This window comes from Zeus faber (assembly GCF_960531495.2).
Source record: "Zeus faber genome assembly, chromosome: 3".
Taxonomy (NCBI): Eukaryota; Metazoa; Chordata; class Actinopteri; order Zeiformes; family Zeidae; genus Zeus; species Zeus faber.
The window spans coordinates 14722264-14744763 of record NC_137190.1 but is presented as its reverse complement, the minus strand read 5'-3'; the positions used below and the strand labels follow the sequence as shown (position 1 = coordinate 14744763).

Sequence of the window (22500 nt, the reverse complement as noted above, 5' to 3'; positions counted from 1 at the left end):
TGAGTTCCTTTGTGTACTGTTCAACCGCATCGACTTTTCTGGTCACCGACAAATGAGTCAACAATGACACCATAGGCACGACGGCAACAGCGACAACAAAAACAGAGGAAGATCCAAAAAGGAGCCTGCGACTCAAGGCGGATAAATAATTCACACGTTTTTATGTAAATATCATCTCTGTTTAGCCCAAAGCATTCCTGTCACTCTGCTTCTCCACTCGTCTGTTCCTGGGACTCGTTTAGGACAAAGCGGTGTGTGTGTGTGTGTGTGTGTGTGCGCCTGCAAACACTCGTGTGTTTGTGTGTGCCTGTGGGTGTATACATGTGCTTGTGAGTGAGAAAGAGATGCGTGTGCATATTTGTAGTGGTGGTAGAGTGTAGTAGAGTAGTGGTTAAGAGTAAGAAACCCTCCTTATGTAAGTATTTGTGTACTTGTGTGATTAAGAGGACTGTTTGTGCATGTGTCTCTGCATGTGTGTGTGTTTGTGTGTGTGTGTGTGTGTGCGCGCGCGTGCGTGCTGTCTGTGACTTCATGCACTCAATGCATTCAAACCTTTATCCAGAGACTCTACTGTATATCTGCATGAGCACAGCAGACCATTGAGGGCGATGGTGTGTGTGTGTGTGTGTGTGTCTGTGTGTGTGTGTGTGTGTGTGTGTTGCACTAAGCTCCAAAGCCTGTTAGGTTGCTTCAGATCCCCCAACACTGTGTTTGTGCCGCAGCCAAACCAAAACCTCCGTAAGCTCCGTGTGTGCGTCTCTGGAGGGCTTAAGGACTCCATTCTTAAAAAGGTTGTAGTTTTAAACTGTAAACACAGCTCTGACGCCGTTCACAGTGCAGTCCATGGTGATGGTGAGCTCAATCTCAGCCGCTCCACCGCTGACTTTAGCAGCATCCTTCCTGAGGCCGTCAAGCCAAGGGAATTCCAGCTGGACATTTATTAAATCCGTCCAAGCTTTTTTTTTTTTTTTGCAAAGAATAATTCACGTAATCATGTTTTATGAGACTAAAGTGATCAATGTTGGATGAATACTGGAGAAAAATATCTGTTTCAGTTTAACTCAACTCGCTTGCATCTGATTTAAACACAGTTAAATGCAGTTAACCACAACAAAACCTTTTTATGGTAGTTAAATAATAATGTTACTGTAAACCATAAAATGACTGTGATATATTTTGTTTGTTATAAAATACTGATAAGTAAAATGTAACAAGTTAGTTCCATCTCTCTGTTAATGTTAATACCCTGGTTGTACTAAGAACACAGCTCCACTGCAAACATGATACACTGTATATACACTGTATATACATTTATATACATATATAAAACCACATCACAAAATCTAAAAAGCTGCAAAAACACTTTTAAAGTCAAGTGGATGATTTAAAATGATCAGAATGTACTTGGCGTGATGGGAGTAAGGCAGGGAGGTAGGGCGAAAGAAGGAAAATAAGAGAGATTGATGTGAAAATTAGTACATTTGCAAAAGCAGTGGATGGGTGAAATCCAAATGCGCTGCAAAATAAGGGGGGGGGGGGGGGGGGGGTGAGGAATAAAAATGGACAGTGAATGACAGAAGTGGGAGGGAATGGAAGCCGGAGGGGGGAGGGATCGGGAGGAAGTTGGCGAGCCGCGGGGCTGCGGCGAGGAGACGGAGGCAATATGCAATGCAAAAGAGAACAGAGGAAAAGAAACGCATGGAGAGAGAAATGAAGGAAGGAAGGAAAGTCCTAAATCCTCTGTGCCGTCAAGGTCAGCTGCTAACCAGGGAAGCGGCCCGCCTGTCTGTCCAATTAGCAACAACAAGGAAGAAACACTTTCCCTCTGTGACCTCGGACCCCTAAAGCTGTGTTGCTGCGGAGATGACAGGGGCGTGTCTGCAACGATGACGAGAATTAGCATTTCTCAAAGTTAGCATTAGCCTAAAGGTGTGAGCCCTAAAGTGTGCACGCGTGTGTGTGTGTGTGTGTGTGCGCGCATGGGAGTAATATGGCGTTGCTGTGTGAGCATGCATATTGGTTTTCAGTGTAAAGGATTGAAGTGGGATTAGCTAATGTTGGGACTACACTCCCCTCCGTCAAAATGGCGAACAGGAAAAAAAGAAAGCCGCCGCAGACAGGGTCGTAGCCCCGCACATTTTCTGAAGGGGACCTTGAGTTTAGCGTGGGTTTCCTTCTCATTAAATCCAAAAGAGGAAGAAGGATGATAAAATGACATTGCTTTGTCTCTTTGACTGGACTGCGCCCTATTCAAGATCAGTAGTTTCAAACAGTGATTCAATGTGTGTTCACAAAAAAAAAGTTAGGACGTTAAAACAAAGATTCTTCGTGATTACAACAATGATAAAATGGAGCCTGTGCGGTTTCATTGTTCGATGATTTACTGAGCTGTTTGGATTTTATGTTGTGTCGCTTGTGCCTGTCTCCAAGAAACACCCATCACCCATGAATAATAAAAGGAGCGGTGTGTGGAGCACGAATGTGAAAATGTTTGTCAACTTGATTGGATCTTCCATGGACCCTTTTCAAACACAGGAACCAGAAACTAAGCTGCCGGTTCTGAGGAGGAACGAACGCTTCTGGTCCCCGAAAATTCCCACCAAGCCAAGTGATACTTTTCAGGGAACAGGAAACACCGAGACGACACATCAAACCTAACAGTGGCCATTTTGCGTCGCGTCCTCGAGATTTGCATCATCTCCGTTGTTCCTAGGTGCGGTGGGAAAGAAGCGGTAAAGGCTTCAGAGGGTGCCACGCCCAAACCGCTCCTCATTCATATCCTGTACTGACACAGATAATGGCGACTCCCGCTCATTGGGCAAAAAAAAGGTGTCCATTATCCACTGACTTCACATGTAAGCACTTCCAATCCAGACCCCTTACCTGCACGGACTCTGGCCCCATGACGGTCACCCTTGGTGGGCTGAGACCAACCGGGCGAGAGGGTCTGGTGGTGACATCGGCCCAGGGTCCTGTGGTTAATACCATTAATAGTACATATGAGTAATACTGTTAAGTCTTTTATGAGGACATTTCATATCAAACATGGGTATGACGATAAATGTAGTATTGCCCATACCTAAAATTGAGAAAGATGAAAATGAACCCACTGAATTCATTCCAAACCAACATCCTTACTCCAGCCTTACCTGTGGCACTGCCAGCCTGGGTGTGGGCTACCAGTCGGTATTGGTAAGTGCTCCACGGACTGAGTGCAGAGGTGGAGTCCAGGAAGGAGAGCGGGGAAGAAGAGGGAGGGATTTGACCCACCGTAGACACCTGGTTGGTGCCCGCTACCCTGCGCTCTATGAGCCACCTGCACGCACGGAGGGGACGGGACATTTATCAAACAAGGTTTTACAAACCCAACCCACCGTCCCCAACAGAAGAGTACAAATAGTACAACAGCCGACGTTGTTTTCTATTGTATTCTGAAACAGCTGATCACGCCTCACCCGTCCAGAGGCCCGTTGTGACTTTCTGGTTCACCCCAGGACAAGAGGACAGAGGTGGGGGTGACGGAGTACAGGTGAGGGGCAGGGATTCCCTCGGGAGGGGCCGGAGGGGTTCGGAAGGGCTGAGACATCTCAGACAGTGCACAGCCCGCACTGGTGCACGCTGCCATCTGCAAGATAAAACACATTGGCACGACCACTTTGTTACCCTCCCTTGTTACTAGGCGGAGTTGATTTTAATATGCAAATGTTAATTATTTGTATTCCTATCACATCCTTTTTCTATTATGTGATATTATAAATGTGTATTGTTATTTTACAGCTGTATCTTATTCTTTGTGCTGTATTCTTTCATTTTCATTTTTCATTTCATTTTTCATTATACAGTATACACCTCCTCTTTTTTGTACCTGAAGGCTGTAGGTCTGGTATGGACGTATCTGGAAGAAGGTGTAGCTCGTGGTGTTCCCCGGTACGGTGGCCAACAAGGCCGAGGAGAGCTTCTGGGCCCTGGACATGAGGTCTGAACCAGCACCGATGGAGACGGGGACGGAGCTGTTGATAGAGATTTCACTCATTTGATGAGTGAGGTTGATCGCTGGTTCACCAGGTCTGGAGCTAGAACCGGGGCTCAAACCGGAAGGAGGGCCATGGCTGGTATTGGAGATGGCATCAGGGCCGAGGTTGCCAGACATTGCGGGAATCGTGCCCGCGGTCGGATGAAGGTCTGGCCCGCGGGTTCCAGCGAGGTTAATTCCTGGAACTCGGCTGCCGTTAGTGGCAGGGGTGGTGCTGGAATCGGTGTGGGTGGTGGAGAAAGGGCCGCTGTAGAGATAAATGTTGTAGTTGGTAATGAGACCGTTGGGTTGAGACGGAGGAATCCAGGAAGCTGTCAGGTTATATGAAGACAACGCAGACACAACTGGAGGAGCTACTGGCCCTGGTCCTGAGAGAGAGAGAGAGAGAGAGAGAGAGAGAGAGAGAGAGAGAGAGAGAGTGAGGGAAAAGACATAATGAATACCTTGGTTTGACTGTAGAAGAGAAAAGTGAGTTTTAAGGACACGAAGAAGTAAGGAAGGAGATGTGTTCTTTTGAAATTATTTGACAAGTGACATCAAGAATGACAACAGAAGGACACGGAATAATTTGTACGAGAGATTAACGCTGAAACTCTCTTTTTTTTTTCCCCCTCCTCACCCTCAAACTCTCCCCCTCAACACCACACATGCCCACCCACATAGACACGGACTGATACAGGGCCTTCTGATTTCAGAACGGGAATGCAGATAAGCTGACACACACACACACACACACACACCACACACTCACAGTGAGTGGTGTACTTGATGCACTCAGTTTTAAGAACCACGGCGCCGGCGATCCCCGACACATTTCCTGTCAAGATTTGACTCTTCTTTGCCCTCAAGAAATCACTGGCAAATACCACGTTGCCAATGTTTTGTACGTTTATTTTTATTTTAGAACACATTTACTGTGCTTTTACAGAAAGTTCTTCAATTCTGAGTGGGTTATATATAAAACTAAAAATGTTTATTTTCTTTTTGTCGGGAATTAAACTTTGACTGACATCAAAACTGATGGCTTTTCCTATGGTGGCAGGGAAATATTGTAGAAAACAGAAATATTTTCTCCTGTCACTTATATCCCACTGTACCACTCTATAATGGTATGTCACATCAGTCTCTCCCTCACACACACACACACACACGGAACTCACAGGCATTGATACACACATTGATACACAAATGTATAGGTACAATAATGGACAGAGGTTCTTACACACACACACACACACACACACACACCACACACCACACACACACACACACACACACACACTCACACACTCACACACACACACACAGGCATCCCAACACCCACAGTGTTGTGGTAGAACATTAATGGGGCTGTGTGAAGGGCAGGCAGATCAAGGTGACTGGGCGGACTGAGGGAGCGTGCTGTGTCGCTAAGTGCTATCGCTAACTGCTAACGGCTTCCCCAGATGGCACTGTCTGAGTGTGTGTGTGTGTGTGTATGTGTATGTGTATGTGTGTGTGTGTGTGTGTGTGTGTGTGTGTGTGTGTGTGTGTGTGTGTGTGTGTGTGTGTGTGTGTGTGTGTGTGTATATGTGCATGGATGACGGAAAGAGATAGAGGGAAAGAAAGGGTGAGGGGCTGGGAGAATGTGCATATGATTTTGAGTGTGTGTGTGTATGCGTGTGTGTGTGTGTGCGTGTGAGAAAGAGAGTGTCTGTATACAAGCATGAGTGAGAGGGCCTGTGTTAGCGCTATATGTCTTTCACTGATTGGTAGTTAGTTCACCTTGATTGCTATGTGAAAAATCCAGGTTATTCTTTCCCCTCTGGTGGGTGTGTGTGTGTGTGTGTGTGTGTGTGTGTGTGTGCGCGTGCGCACACACACTGATGTCAGTGTGTTTGGAGAATAGTAATGGAGTAAATTGATATTCTCCAAGTTATATCCGGGCTGGAAGCCTCACTGCTTTTGGGCTGAATTCCCTACAAAACAAAGACAGAGCTAGTAACCAGGCCATGCTGCTGGACAGGAGCGGGAGCCCCCCCTCCGTGATTTATTTCCATGAAATGAGGCGGCCGGCAGTCCCCTCCCTAAAGTACACCCAGTTTGTGTCCCGTGTATGAGAGCGAGACAGACGGACTCGCTCTCGCCGCCTCCCACACAAATAAAGCACAAAATAAAAGCGGTGATGTAGAGCCCGGGCGGTTTTACAGATCCCACACAGCCCTCGCCTCGCCCTGTTTCGCTGTCGGTGCCTTTCCCCTCTCTCCCTCCAGTCCCGCTCCCGCCTTCTTTTCTCCTTTTCCCTCACCGCTCCCTGCTTCCTCAAACCCGCCCCGCCCCGCCCCGCCGCTCTCTGTAACCCCGTTCTTTCTTTTTTCCCTCTGACTTACAGCCCCCTCCTCTCTTTCTCTCATCTCCCTGCTAAATAAACAATACAGAGAGCTGACCTTTCGGGTTAACAGCTTTTTATGCCGGCTCTACTCAGCACTCACACTGATTCAATTACGGGCGGAGCTCCGTAAAACTCCGCGAATAACGAGGACCCCGTCTCCCCGCCCGCCCCCGTCCGCCGGGGCCGCCGTCCCTCCTCTTCGGCTGATCCGCCGCACGGCACCGCGCGCAGACGAGGAGGAGTTGAACACCGCGCGGCGAGTTTCCACGTGCGACTGGCGGCCCTTCCCCGTGAGGCGGGCGGCGAGAGTTTATAACGTGGACGTCAGTGATATACGGCGACGGCTATATTGATCAGTTAAAGCTATTATATCTCTCGTCTTAACGTTTTAGTTTTATAATAAGGAAGCGGAAATGGGCCACACGGCACGCATCTGTTCTTGGGCACGGCGCACTACGCCCGGCCGTATTGCATTGCATCAGCGAACATAAACTATACAATGTCAGATCCATAACCGCTGTCAAGCAATTAGACGTTAAAAAAAAAAAAAAAAAAAAAGGGAGGGTGGGGTGGGGGTGGGGAGATTAGACAGGCAAAAGGAAGCCTTAAATAATTTCATTGCACAACACAAGCCAGTCACCTTGGTGCAGCCCCCCTCAACCCCCCAAAAATAACCTCCGCCTAACCCCCTTCTCTCCTCCATTATTCCCCCGCTCTCCTTCCCTCCCTGACCAACTCTCTCCCCTCTACGGGTGTTATTTAGGCTTTACTGGCGCGTGTTAAATTCTGCAATTTGAAGGGCTGTTAAGTTTTTCAATTGAAATTTTCATTTAAGATGCAGGTGATGCTTTTTTTTTTCTTTTTTCTCTCTCTCTCTCTTTTTTTATTTTTTTTATTGACGCTTTACTGCTCTCTGGATAGACGGGAAGCGAACGCTGCGCCGCGGCCGGGCGGCTATAGCAACAGCGCGTTGATCACCGCCCCTGTCACCTCCAACTTCATCCCCCTTCCATTTGCTCTCTCTTTCTCCCTACCTCTCACCCCACTCCATCCTGTCTTCTTTTCCTTTTGCTCTTTTTTCCATTCTGTACGGCCCTCCTCCCCATCTCCGCCCAGTCTCTCTCTCTCTCTCTCTCTCTCTCTCTCTCTCTCTCTCTCTCTCTCTCACCCTACAGTAAAGCACAGAAGCAGAAGGCTAAAACAGGAGCGTGGGTCCTCCAAGCCTTAAATCACATTTATAAGGATTTGGTTAGCATAGTAATAACACAATCAACCTACAAGGAGAGAGAGAGAGAGAGAGAGCGAGAGAGAGAGGGTGAGATAGAGACCGTGTGAGTGTGCGTGTGGTGTGAGCTGGTGTACGCAAAGGCTTGTCTGGATCTGTGTCTGTGTGTATGTGTGTGTGTGTGTGTGTGTGTGTGTGTGTGTTTGCGTGTGCGTGTATATATCAAAGAGAGAGGGATATTATTTTTAGCCTAGTGGATGGTTGGGTGCGCGTGTGTACATGTGTGTGTGTGTGTGTGTCCGTGTGCGTGTAACTGGCCTTGTGAAGGTGAGTCAAGGCTGGCAGGAGTCATAACGAGGACAGTGAGCTTTACTGTTAGTGAGCCGCTTATGGCACAGTGTCAAAACGTGACAAGCAATATGCCTAGAATTTACATTATATTTCATATCTTTATTTTTCCAAGATTATTTAATGTCATTTCTGCTTTAATACATAGAACATGGGGCGGGAGACGGTAGAGGGAGGGAGAGGAGGTGAGGGTGTGAGAGAGAAAGGATGGCACTGACAAAGGTCGTAAGCCGGGTGTGCACCTCAAGACATCGTGATGAGAGAATCCACCGGTGTTAACCCAGGCCACACAAAGTATGGAAAACAACTAAAAACAGATCCAGCGCCCATATTAAATTTTTTTTTTTTTACAGTTTGGGAGCAAACGGCTTCGCAAAAATGAATTAATTTTATTTAATAATATTATTTAATAACCATCATATTGGTCTAATTTGAAAAATACGCTTAAATGTGTACGTTAACCCAAGAAAAAAATGAATCAAACCAAATCTGTGAACCAAATCTCAACCATAGCTGAACCGTATCCAGGTAGTACCTGCACACTGTGAACGGGAACATATTCAAATATTACAATTTTAAAGGCTGGAATTTTCTGCCTTTTCTGCATTTGTGACTGCCCACAGCAAGAGGAAGAGTAAAAAAAGAAACCAACATGTAAATGTGTGCACAGCCAGTGAGTGTGAAACAGTTTACACAAAGTATTCCACTCCTCGATGTCTAAAATAACGATGGGACTGCGCTCACATTTTTTTTTCCCCCCGCGGTGCGCCGGGGCTAAATCACTGCGTATTAGCTTGACAAAATACAAGGGAGATGAGGTGGAATGTCCTGTTTTATTCATGCTCTCACTCATTCATTAAATAACATGAATTCCATGTGTTCTGTCATTTGCTCTACCTTCTCCTCCGTCTCCTCCTCCACCTAACTCCATCCCTTTTGCTGTTCGGATACCACTTCCCTAAGATCATTTTGTCAAAACTGTGGATGCGTGCGCGCGCAGACACACACGCACGCACGCACACGCACGCGCGCGCACACACACACACACACACACACACACGTTCTCTCAGATCATTTGGCCGCTGTGAACATGGGGGCAGACAGAGAAAAGGGAGCTGTCCAACACCGCTAGAGTTTATGTTCACCGGAGCCGTCTGTCTGCTCCGCAGCAGCAGGAATTCATAGGGACCAAATTACATTAAAAAGATGGATATAAAACTTTAATGGAATGATAAAAAGGAGAGGAGAAAGGGTGGGTCTCCCTCTCTCCGTCTCTGTTCTGTCATTAGCCCTCCTTTCTTCTTTGACTCTTTTTTCCCCCTTCTCTTTCATTTTTTTTGCTCTTTCTTCTCTATCTTTCTGACTCTTATCTAATTTCCTCGTCTCGTTTTTTTTCTCCCCCCCTCCTCTCCTTTCCCCATCCTCCTCTCTCTTGTGAATACTTTCAGACCTTGTCTGCCGTATGCAAGCCAAGCCTGCACGGAAATGCCGGCGTGGCAGAGTGAAACACAGAATGGAGTTTAAGGGAGAAAAAATGCACAGAATACAAATTTAAAAAACCGACCAAAAAAAAAAGGTCATTTCAAATTAAATAATAAAAGAAAAGCGCAGCATAAGGGTAGCAGGACACGTGAAAATAAGAGGTAATAAGAGAGAACAGATTTCATTTTGGTAAATAATCAGCCGCCTGAATGTGCAGCATTTGATAGAGAGAAAGCCCGAGGCCTTACAAGGGTAAGCCTGTGCCAGCACACCCAGGCCAGCTAAGGGGATTTGTTCCTAAAGGGATAAAATCCTAAGGGATAAATGGCCTGCATGATACAGAAAAATTAATTTGCATTCTCACATCTCCATTCCTGCTGAACTGGTTTTGTGTGTGATCTTGTGTATGAGTAGATGAAAGTAAGGATACGTGTTTTTGTTTGGAAGTGTGTTTTTTTTTTTTATGTTGGCACGCATGGCAATTGAACTTAAAAAATAGAATAAACAAACAAAAAAATCTGATAAAAATGTGCATTATAAAAAAATAACCGAAAATATAATAACATTTAAATGAAATTGGCAAAACTCATTGTCAAATGAGCTCAAACGCGGCGTGTGATGGAAATTTTATGGAAAGAGGTAGGGGGATTAGGATGGGACTGGAGCCCGTCCTGTCATCACCTGAAGAGACCGAGGAGATGCGGAGAGGTTTAGGCCCACAAATTACACATCAACGTTGGGACGCAAATCCAATCTGGCTGGAGTTGGCTTTCCTTTATCATGGTCTTAAATCCCGCCCTGTTCAAAGCCATTCTTCTCATCATGTGCATTCCATTATTATGGTAATATTTCCAATGTGTGCGTTAAATGGATTAGACATTTACATAGCTTAAGTAGTGCGCTCGCAAATGCATGATTTTTGTTTTTCGAAAGTCGTATAAATATGAAGGCGAAAGGGGGCAGAAAAATTGGATAGGAATGTTGCAAAATGAATCGGGAAATTTCCACTGGAGAAAAAAAACACGGGAACCTATCCCATCAGGTCAATCAATCAGACAAAAAAGTTGAAATAATTACACGAGGAACCAGGATATCTGAATCAAATGAATAGGACTGAATATCTGAAAATGAAGTCACGTCATTAGAGAAGGACGGTGACAGAGAAGGAGATAAGATATGAAGAGGGACACAAAATAAAGGTTTGGTGTTCCAAATCTCCACCACCACCAATACTCAATGGATAAGCCAAAAAGGAACAAACTTCAAAACAAATTCAACCCTCTCCTTGCAGTTGCATTTTGGCAGATTTGTCCCCTCGTAATGCACGGTGTTTGTTCAGCACATTTTGTGGTGATGTTTTGGTAACTTGTGGTGAACAGCATTGTGTATTGATTCTTCGTGGGATTGGCATAACTCCACAAATGGCCGCCGCCCCGGTTAGCGCACAACGTCGTGAACGAGCGATCGGACTGGATCGCAGCCAAAGCCTTCCTTCCATCCTGTCCGTCACCTTGTCTGTCCTCCAGCGTTCTCCCTGTCATTGTGCTCAGCCACATTATTTTGAAGAATCTCCTCAATTCTTAGGCCGCCGTTAATTTAGTTTTGGGAGCTTCCTGCACTCTATTTCACCCTGATGGACCCAAAATGATGGACTGGAGGTCTTATGGTATCTTATCGAGAGAGAGAGAGAGAGAGAGAGAGAGAGAGAGAGAGAGAGAGAGAGATGGACAGGTGGTTTAAGGAATGCACGGAGAGAGGAAATGCAAACAAATACCGCATTATAGAGAAGGAAAGGAGGGGAAATGAATGGAAAGGCAGAAAGTAAGGAGAGTGAAAGGCGATCATCCTGTTTTTTAATGGATGCACTTCTTGGTGTAAGGACGTGTGCGCAAGCTTTCGGGTGCCAGAGCATCAGTATTTGTGTGTGTCTGTCTCGGTGACAGGTGATGTGAAAGGCTGTTTATAGGCATTGCTGGTAAAGACTATTAATTAATTATTGTGGATTTGTTGAAACAGGAACTTAAGGTTAAGAATAATTCTCAAGTCAAAGGCGCTGCACAATGAGAGGAGACACCCGTTAATCAGGGTTCACGGTCTCGGTCTTTCACTCGGACAGTGTCACACATTGCCCGGACTAAACGTCAACTGCATATTGCTTCTCAGCTCTACAATAGCACACACTACGACCGCCCACAATCCCTTGCTACCCCGTGAAGCTGCCTCGCTACCTTACGCCCTCGAAGAACCTGGACTAGGTGGCATTTATGGAACTAGTGCACGCCCGTTCAGGAACTAAGACTTTGTAACACATTTTAATGGCGCAGCTTGACATAATGTCAACGATTCAGTCCTGCGTCCCACCACGGAAGATGAAACCGCCGGTTGGAGTCGTACGCCGGGGGAAACACTTTTTGTGACTCGGTTGCAGAGCCCTGAAGCCCCCCCCGTTGTTTATCTGATATCTTTGTTCAAGTTCAAGAGGTTTATTTGTCACATACATATACATACGGTCATACATACATGCAGTGAAATGTCATGACACCCGGTGATTAGGCACACTTAGCTCTAAAAATGTAAAAAATATCAAAATGTGCGTAATCGGCAAGAGGTGTTCGGGCAGGTGGCCGCAAGGGGCGGCGCCAGATTCGCGATTCCTGGTTCTATAATTACATAATATAATGAATTGTATGTGTTGTGTTAAATATACATTTCAGTCGCCTTTTCCGCGTTTCCAGTTCTGTGCATCTGTGGAATTTGTTCTTCTACGCTTTTAAACATTTTACCCACTCGCCAAGAAATCATTTTCAAAGTTTATAAATATGATGCACGTGCTGCTTGTCCAAATTGCACCTAATCCGACACTGCACGTCGCTGGGTCCCCAGCACCACACCCGCCAAGTGTGAAGCAGATCAGATGAACGGTTGTCGAGATAATCAAAGAACATACACACAGACGGACATAAATACAGACAGCGATTCCTTCATTTATAGTTAGATAAACAGTATTTCTGTTAATTAACCTTACAAGGATTATTGCAGTCATTGTCAAAATCACAAAGAAAGGGAAAGAGCACGAGTCCAGTTCACGTGTGTGTACGTTATATGTTAATGGAACTGTGTCACAGCATTCTTCTGAGTAATTGCATGTCTGTGTGTGCGTGTGTGCGAGTGTGTGAGTAGGTGTGTGATTGATAAGCAGGACAAGGCGGTTTGTTTGTGACACATGTTCTCAGTGTGTGTGAGCATGTCGAGAGAGAGAGAGAGACAGAGAAGGAATGGGACGATGCACCGGTGTGCCCCAATGACCACATCTATTACTGTCCACACGCACGCACACACACACACACACACACACACACACACACACACACACACCCACACTCGTTCATAATTGTCTAAAACAGTTTGTCTGTGCTTGTGTGTGTGTGTGTGTGTGTGTGTGTGTGTGTGTGTGTGTGTGTGTGTGTGTGTGTGTGTGTGTGTGTGTGTGTGTGTGTGTGAGTGAGTGTGCACGTACAACAGTGTTTGCTGCAGGGGGTTAATTCTGCATACAAATGAGAAAGGCAAGGGGGCATAATTGAACGCATCCCGAAATGTATGTATGTGTATGTGCCTATTTCTGAATGTGTGTGTGTGTGTATGTGTGTGTGTGTGTGTGTGTGTGTGTGTGTGTTTGTGCGCTCAGGTTAAGTGTGTGCACACTTGTATGTACATGAGGGTCAGTGAGTGTATGTGTCTGTGCAACTGCAGGAGTGTGTATGCAATGTATGCAAATCTCAGCTGCTTAATGATAATGTATGTGATAATAGCGCAGTGCTAATTAATTTATAACTTTGCACTGAGGAGGCTGTTCCAGTGGCTAATATGATTCTATTACAGCAATTAGCCCACAATGACACTGGCTAGGTCACACACACACACACACACACACACACACACACACACACACACACACACACACACACACACACACACACACACACACACACACACACACACACACACAATAACAAAAAAATAACTCCTATGTGAATCTCTGATTCATAGTTTTTCACGCCAACTCAGTATTTTACAATATATTTTATCATGACCTTTCCTTCTTTTATTTGGGTCATGAGTCCCTTCTACACTTCACAGGAACTCTCCTTCACTTGGTCTTCCCACTTGGTCATAGCTTTGCCCTTTCTTTCATTTCCCCTGCCCTTTCTTCTTTGACTGATGCCCGGCTCTGAGTCAGAACAGCTGAACTGACGTCATTGTGTGTTTCTTTTGGTGTGTGATTCTTATGCCGTGAAACACTGGTTCTCAGCTGGTACTGTACGGTAGGTGCACATCCAAACTGGCTCATGGGTCCATTTTGAGTGGACCACAGTCACATACATCTTACACATTAAACCATTTAAATATATATATTTTGATATAATAAAAAAAGTGTGTTTGTGGATCCTGAGCAGTGACCAGTTAAGCATGGTCTGATTATGTCCTTATAAACATCTAATTAGCAACTCTTACTGGGGTTTTTTATTCTGTTTTGTTTTTTTGTCACTGGTGCTCACTAGCGTATTCACTTTGTTTGCAGTGTCCCACACACGCTGTGTGTGTGTGTGTGTGTGTGTGTGTGTGTGTGTGTGTGTGTGTGTGTACTCACTGTCCTCTGCAGTGCGCAGGGTGGCCCACGGGCTGCTGGTCTGTCCATATGTGTGTGAAGCCACAACCCTGAGCTTGTAGAGTGTGTAGGGAGAAAGACCCCCCAAGGAATAGGAATACACATCAGTGCCATTATCCATAAGGCTAGGAAAGGAAACACACACACACACACACACACACACACACAGACACACAGACACACACACACACACACACACACACACACACAAAGTTATACTTCAGAAAACAATTGACCAGTTGCCCCGAACTTCAATCACAACTGAAACCTTCTTAGGCTAACAACGCGTGTATGGAATTCAGGAAGATTTTAATCATTTAACAGTTCCCTAAATTGGATATGACAGGCTGGGTATAAAATGTGAGTCTGTGGTGAATTGCATAATGACTTTCAGTGCATATAGCAAGAGCACATAATGGTTTCAAGTCTTGAAACCAATGAAACATTTTTTTATTATTATTACAAAGTAAAAATTGTGCCATTTTCCCCGTTCCAGATATTACCAAATAGGCTGAGGCCACCACGAACGTCTGAAAATGTCTTTGTTCCACGGCGACACGTAATGCATCAATGACAGCCTCGCATTTGATGAGCTCAAATCACTAAAATAAAACACGCTTGTTAATTCTCGCATCAATGACACAGACCCAATGTACACACATCTTCGTAGCTTTTAACATATTCCTTAGATAGCCTGAGACAGATTCTCAGGGAAGAAAAGCCAAAGGACATTGTCATAAATGAGGGACCGTTGACCATTTAGTGTCAGGTAGATAGAAGGAAAGAATGAATGAATAAATCAGAAAACAATGAGATTTCCATAGCCGAGCAGCAGGAGGAGGGCAGGGCTGTCTGATATATAATACATGTAGCTAGTCATTTATTTATTACCGCAGAATGAGAGCCTCCTCTTCTTGGATTAAATTGCAATTTGTTGTCAGGAAGCATGTAATGAATACATATCAGATGCACACCCCTCTCCCACTCTCCCCCGTTTCATTCTGCCGCTTTCGGGCAACCTGCTTCCCCCCTGTCGTTATTTGTCTTTTGGGTTGTACCCCCTTTCTACATCTCCGTCTGTCTCCGTCTTTGGAGATGAGTGTGTGCGCATGTATGTGTGTGTGTGTGTGTGTGTGTGTGTGTGTGTGTGTGTGTGTGTGTGTGTGGTGCATACATGAGAAATCATTCATTTTCTGCACTACTGTAGGTGCATCTGTCATACCTTCATATGTGGTAAAGACCCCTGATGTCAGAACCTGCTCTCTGTATATCTAAATATACTGAAGCAGTGGTTGAAGGTAAGGAAGCACAAGCAGGTTGTTAGTGTACTAAAGTACATTTTTCAAGTATCTGTACTTCAGTATATTTTTAATTTTGGAGGCTTTCGAATTTTACTCGACTACATTTCATCTTACTTTACAGGTTTTTTTTTTAAATCAGGGACTGGATCAAACTGCTGATTTAGGATTGCTTATCAGTGATTCATTAGGTCTATATCCTTGTAAAAGACTACGACACCATCTATACTATTTGCTTCATAAATCAGTAATCAGGATTTACATGAGCATTCAAAAAGGTAAAATTGTACTTTCTGCCGAATTATAGACTCTTCTATATGAGGGAACTGGATATTAATGCTTTCACTTTTACGAGTCATTTTAATATCCGGTATTCATGTTTTTACTTGAGTAAAAAGTCAGAGTACTTCTTCCACTATTGCTGTTAAGTACCTACATCTGTCCATGGATGGATGTTGCTATGCATATGTACTGTGTGTGTGTATGTGTATGTCTCATGTGTACTGAATCCATTGAGGTATTGAAGTGTGTGTGTGTGTGTGTGTGCACGCTGTAATCTCACTCACATTACTTCTGGCTCATGGGGCGCGGCCCTCATGCGCAGGCTGTAGCGCAGGGGGCCTGGTGTGTGGGCGGGGGCCGTCCAGGACACATTCAGACCGGCAGTGCTGGCACCAGCCGACCTGGGGGCCGATATGCCGTCTGGGGCTGTGGACGAGAGAGAGAGAGAGAGAGAGAGAGAGAGCGAGACAGAGAGAGAGAGAGAGAGACAGGTAAATACAGTGAGATAGAGGGAGGGTGATGGAAAGAAAGAAAGAAAGAAAGAAAGAAAGAAAGAAAGAAAGAAAGAAAGAAAGAAAATGGAGATCAAAATGAATGCGTCCATCTTTACATTCACATGAATCAGCTTTCAAAAGCAAAGCTCAATCCATCATATTTAAAAATGATTCTCACACTCCCTTCTCAAAGAAACAGGAGAACAAGCACTCCAGCCTAAATAACACATCAAAATAAAAGTTAACCCCATGCAGAATCACAAATTCCTAGAGACACAGACACACACACAGACACACACACACACACACACACACACACACACACACACACACACACACACACACACACACACACACACACACACACACACACACACACACACACACACACACACACACACACACACCTGAGCCACTGGATGCTCACACGTACACTCAAGGGCTCCATCGCATGATGACCCTTCTCTATCAAAGGTCCGTCCGTCAGTTTGAGCACTAAAGCACACTGTTAGTGTATGAAAATCAGCAAAGGCGTCTTGATTTGACACGGACTGCCAGAGCTCTTCACGGGAGAGATCGTACGAGGAGAGAGAGAGAGCGGGAGAGAGGAGGAAATAGTACAGAGCCAGAAAGAAAGGGAGAACAAAGAGACGGCAGTGATGTCCATGGCCCTCCAAACATGCGTAAAGTGACCCTCGTTCAATCAATCACTGAATGGTCTCCCTCCACTACAACATGACTGATTACGAAAGACATCTTATCTTGAAGATGGCTGGTGTACACACACACACACACACACACACACACACACACACACACACACACACACAATGAAGAGCTTTCACAGCATTTGTAAAAAAAGAATTCAACTATGTTTAGAAATAACAGGCCTACTTATAAAAATCAACACACTAATGGCCAGCAGTGGTAACCTTCAACAGGCCACTACAGCTCCACAAGTAGACACACATAAATTTGGTCAGGGAAAATGTTTTGTTTTAACGAAGGCATTGGATATTTTATCTACCCCAACCCCAAACGTATCCCAATCACAAAAAAACACAAAGGAAACACATAGAATATATTTGTATAAATATATCAAATATACCATGTGATCTATATGCAGTAAACATATATAGATTTGCAGTGTGTGTGCGCAGGGCTTCAATATAGTTAGTGTGTGAATAAAGCAATTATTTAGGGAACAATTTGGTCACACGCATTGATGGATGACGGAACAGTGATATGCGTGTGCAGGTCTTTTCAAGTGTTATAAACTCATATTTGTGAATGAGCATATGCGTGCTATTGTTGAAGGAACGGGGCACCCGGCACTCTGGGGACTCATTTGTTTTTTTTTAGAAGGACAGCGAACAGCTTGAATGACATAAAGGGAAGAGACAGAATTGAAAAAAAAACAAAAAAAACAAAAAAACACATATCAAGCGACAAAGCAAGTGGCACATATTATTAGGAAAATGTTTGTGTTTCTGTGTGAGGACATCCCCTTGTGCGACTGTGAATGAGAGACTATTTCAGGCCAGGGACTAAACCGATATAATACATAATGCATTCAGATGTTTGCACATCCAGAGGTCAGGGGTTACATGTGTTATGGGCGGGGATGAGCATTCAGAGAAAAAAAGTGACGTAAATAAGTTACAGCAGAGAGAATACATGAAAGCAAACTCAGGCAGCTGGAGGCATCAAATACAGAGCCAGAATTTAATAATGGGATTAATCACCTCCTAAAAATATGGGAAACATGTCTGGACTCAATATGTAATATGTCTGCTGTGGCTAACAATGTGCCCCTGCAAAGATCTGATTTCACCCCAAATCGTTGAAATGGTCTTACTGAAATGTCCGGCTCATGCGCACATTTTCTAAGCTTCGAGGATTTTCCCCTGGAAGGTCTGAGTTTCTCATAATACCTGTGCTCTGCTTCGGGAAAGTCAAACAGTCAGACCGGCTGGGGGAATAGAAATAATATATCCAATAATCAAGACTCTGGGGTAATGCTCTGCTCTACAAAATATTCTGAGGGCAGAAGTTGTGATAAACAGTCACGACACGTAGATTCATTTTTGCTTGTTTTCATTGTTTTCCTGTCATCTGTCTGAGATCAGCAGTAATGCCGTTTGGGGTAATTGAAATATATGTCTATCAATAAGGCTGGTTAAGGACAAACGCCTTCCCTATGTGTGTGTGTGTGTGTGTGTGTGTGTGTGTGTGTGTGTGTGTGTGTGTGTGTGTGTGTGTGTGTGTGTGATTTCCATTCCCCGCAAGATAAAGTCAACAGGTCATGGAATTGAATAAAATGAAAATCTGCTGAGAACCACCTCAGGCAAATTTGAAATAAGGAGGTAATTCAATCGACACAACATATGTGTTTGCATTTGTGTGTGTGTGTGTGTGTGTGTGTGTGTGTGTGTGTGTGTGTGTGTGTGTGTGTGTGAGAGAGCATTTGTGTATGTGCATGGGTCAATAGGATTTCTGAAGATTCTTCCAGGGTTGGCCCAAGAGTTAAACCCTGCCACTGGTTTCACTTTCACTTTCACATTCGCGCGCGCATACACATATACACACACACACACACACACACACACACACACACACACACACACACACACACACACACACACACACACACACACACACACACACACACACACACAGCTTGTGTCTCTCTCGTGCTGTGGGAGCAGGTACAATATCAGAGGTGTCACTAATCGTTTTAAACTATGCACTTTTATGTTCTCTCCTTTCCTCTCTCTGCTCTCCTCCTCTCCCTCGCTGTGCTATCTTCTCTCTGTTCTTTGGTAGAACAAGGACGCATCAAGACAGTTTGCCTTAAAGAAGTCTAAAGAGATGCCAGAGGCACAGAGATACAGAGAGAGAGAGAGAGGGAAGAGAGAGAGAGAGAGAGAGAGAGAGAGAGAGAGAGAGAGAGAGAGAGAGAGATAGAAAGGAAATGTCTGGTATTTAAAATTTATACTTTCTTATGCCTTTGTTTTGAACTTGAGCAGTATAACTTTTCAGAGTCTGTCTATTGTGGTTCTACAAATGTGTGTGTGTGTGTGTGTGTGTATGTATGTGTGTGTGTGTGTGTGTGTGTGTGTGTGTGTGTGTGTGTGTGTGTGTGTGTGAGTGTGTGCGTGTGCATGCGTGTCGTCTGCCTAACAATACTTTCAGGCTGCTCTGATCAGCTCTGGCATTTATCAGTATTCACAATCAGTCATTCTATGCAATCAGAGACACACAGACACACAGACACAGACACACACACACACACACACACACACACACACACACACACACACACACACACACACACACACACACACACACACACACACAGACACACGTGCCCACAGACAGGGACACACACACACGTCACAAAGGGCATGTAAATTAGAAATACAGTGTAAAATCAATGTTGATCAATGTTGTGTGTATGTGCGTGTGAATGCGCATGTGAACGTGCCAATGTGTGTGTTAACTAACGTCAGCCAATGCAACTCATCCAAATTATTTTCTTTGGTAAAGTGAAACTTCCCAAACTGCCATAATTCAAATGAATAAAACAATGAACATGTACGATTTGATTGATTCCTTTGTTGCACTGTTATAGAAACGAGAGCATTAGGGTGAAGCAATGGATCAAGCAACATATGTTTAACTGGGGGAATCAGGCCTAGCACTGTCCTGTAGTCTGTACCTGGTTATTTATCTGCTTTGCACCATCAGTAGTACAGGGCATTAAACACATTAGACATTAAACAACTACACATAGGGCGCAAATTGCCACCTTCAGACAGGCTGTAGTGTGCTATACTGACATGGGTATATAAATAAATACATTATATTAATAAAGTAGGAATTATTAAATGAACGCTATATTCTACATACACACTTTCTAAATTTGGAATTTGATTTCTTCTATCAAGCATCACACAGTATATAACAGAGAATAAAACATCCCCATTTACTGTCTTCAAGTGATAATTCTTTGTTCAAATGTCATACGTTCCTCCATACTGTAACCTCACAACTGACACGACACATTGACGCCAATGAGACAAAGAGATAAACTTTTATATCGTATTCAGTCTTTATATTGACAAAAAACAATCAAATCATATATGTTTTCTTCAAAGACATTGACAAAAAATTGTGGATTCCTTAATCAATCCCCAATATAGTACGGGTCGAAAAGAGGAAGGTCGATAGAGCCCCTCGTCCCTCTCTGCTGGAGGAACAATAGATATCGTGTCCTTTTGGTGCTGAGCTTAAAGCTAAACTCAAGGCTTCAAAAGGTCTCTCAAAAGGTTGGTTTGCACACATCGGCACGTGTGTGTGTGTGTGTGTGTGTGTGTGTGTGTGTGTGTGTGTGTGTGTGTGTGTGTGTTTGTGTGTGCTCTGCACATACCTGCCGGCAGCGTTGTGACGTTCCGGACCGGGCTCTCCACACAGCCCTGTGTATTGCAGCCTTTGATCCAGAAGCTGTAGTCGGTGTAAGGCCTCAAGTCCATCACAGACAACCAGCTTCCTGCTGCAGCGCCTCCGTCCAACTCACCAGCACCGTCTGAGCTCACATACATGTAACCGATCATTATTTCATTTATATTTTTAACAACTATTCTTGAGACTAACTGAAGAAGTTAGAGGGTGGGATTAAGTTGGCAACGAGGCATAATAATGGTGTCCTCTGCTGGTTTCAGGAGAAAGAAAGAAAGAAAGAAAGAAAGAAAGAAAGAAAGAAAGAAAGAAAGAAAGAAAGAATGAAAGAAAGAAAGAAAGAAAGACAGAAAGAAAAAATGAAAGAAAGAAAGAAAGAATGAAAGAAAGAGTAGTGAGACAGAAGAATGGAAAGAGATATCACCATATATTGAAGGACTTAAAAGTACTAAAAGATGATAAATAATGAAAAAAATAACACAATGCACACAAAAATACATAAAACACACACACACACTCCTCGTATCTCGGCAAATTGATGAAGGTTGTATGTTTCAAAGAAACATGGGGTTATGGGAAGCCAGAACAAAAAGTCAGTGTCTTCTCTCCCTCTCCTCTCTCTATCACTCTATCCACTTGTTTTAATCTGCCCCTTCCTCTGTGAGATGCAGATCAAAGCCCCTGACATGGTATATTTCTGTTTGTGTGTGTGTGTGTGTGTGTGTGTGTGTGTGTGTGTGCGTGTGCATGCGCGCGCCTGTTTGAGTTTATGTTGGAGAATGCTTGCGCCGATGCCGGTGTAAGTGAAAAAATATACGGTATGTATATCTTCTCCTGTTCTTTATTCACTTGCAAATGTAATCTCGTCCCCCACCTTCCACTGCTTCCATCTCTCTCCTCCACCCTATTTTGCCACTGAACTTTTTTTTTTTTACGTCCCATGTTTTGCTCGTATTTCTATGGAAATGCGAGCCTCTCATCTCCCCGGCGTCTTCAAACCCCTGCTCTCCTCGGTTCTGCCTCCGCCTTTTCATGACATTGTTTGGCTCCGGCCTCTTCTTTCCGCTGGAAATGAGTGCAGAACCAGAGTCTCTTTGTTTGGATTGCAACTTTGTTCAGGGAGTAGGGAGTTGGCGGCCCTGCGGTATACTGTTGAATCGGCTTTGATTTGAATGCGTGACAAAGATCTTTCTATGCTCCGCACACGCTGACAACAGCCCCCAGACGATGAACCCAGATCAGCGCGCGCCACGTCGATTCTGATCTTCAAATCTTCATTTCACCACAGCAAACGTCAGTATGATCCACTATCTTGACATGGTCTTGGTATGTTCATATACACAGAGTTTTACCTTAATTCATTCAAATAATTGAATTTACTATTTGTCGAAAAAAAACCATCTACACATCTGAATTGAAATGACAAAGCACTGTTTAGAAAGGACTTAAAAGGAGCTAAAATCCAATAAACTGTAGACAATTGTCTTGTTCAAGTTTATCATGGGGGATTGTTTTTATATCTAAAAATATACTTTGAGGAAGAAGGAAAGTTTCAGCAGTTCCGCCATAAGACTCACATGCGAGATGCCAGTATGAAACTAGAGAGAGTGAGTGAGAGAGAGAAAGCGAGAGAGAGCGATACTGGTACCTTTGCTCTTGTAATGCAGCGTGAAGCTGAGGTTTCCGTTGGGTTTGGGGGGCGCGGTCCAGCGGGCTCGGAGGGACCGAGAGCTCTGATTGGTCACTTCCAGCAACACAGCGCCCGCCGGGGCCATTTCCAGTGTGCGCGTCTCCACCTGACAGAACATAAAAAAAGAAAAATAAAACAATTAATACAACA

At 44.4% G+C, this 22500-nt stretch overlaps 1 protein-coding gene across 1 annotated transcript in view; it reads right to left on the bottom strand.

Annotated features, from left to right (window-relative positions):
• The window catches only part of ush2a (Usher syndrome 2A (autosomal recessive, mild)), a gene marked incomplete at both ends in the record, with an annotated part of 168128 nt that overhangs the window by 83936 nt on the left and 61692 nt on the right, over positions 1–22500 (bottom strand). The window contains 8 exon segments of the mRNA XM_079997229.1: positions 2884–2972; positions 3150–3316; positions 3456–3625; positions 3866–4344; positions 14108–14250; positions 15990–16131; positions 20632–20787; positions 22309–22456. Coding sequence (XP_079853355.1) covers positions 2884–2972; positions 3150–3316; positions 3456–3625; positions 3866–4344; positions 14108–14250; positions 15990–16131; positions 20632–20787; positions 22309–22456 — 1494 coding nt within the window.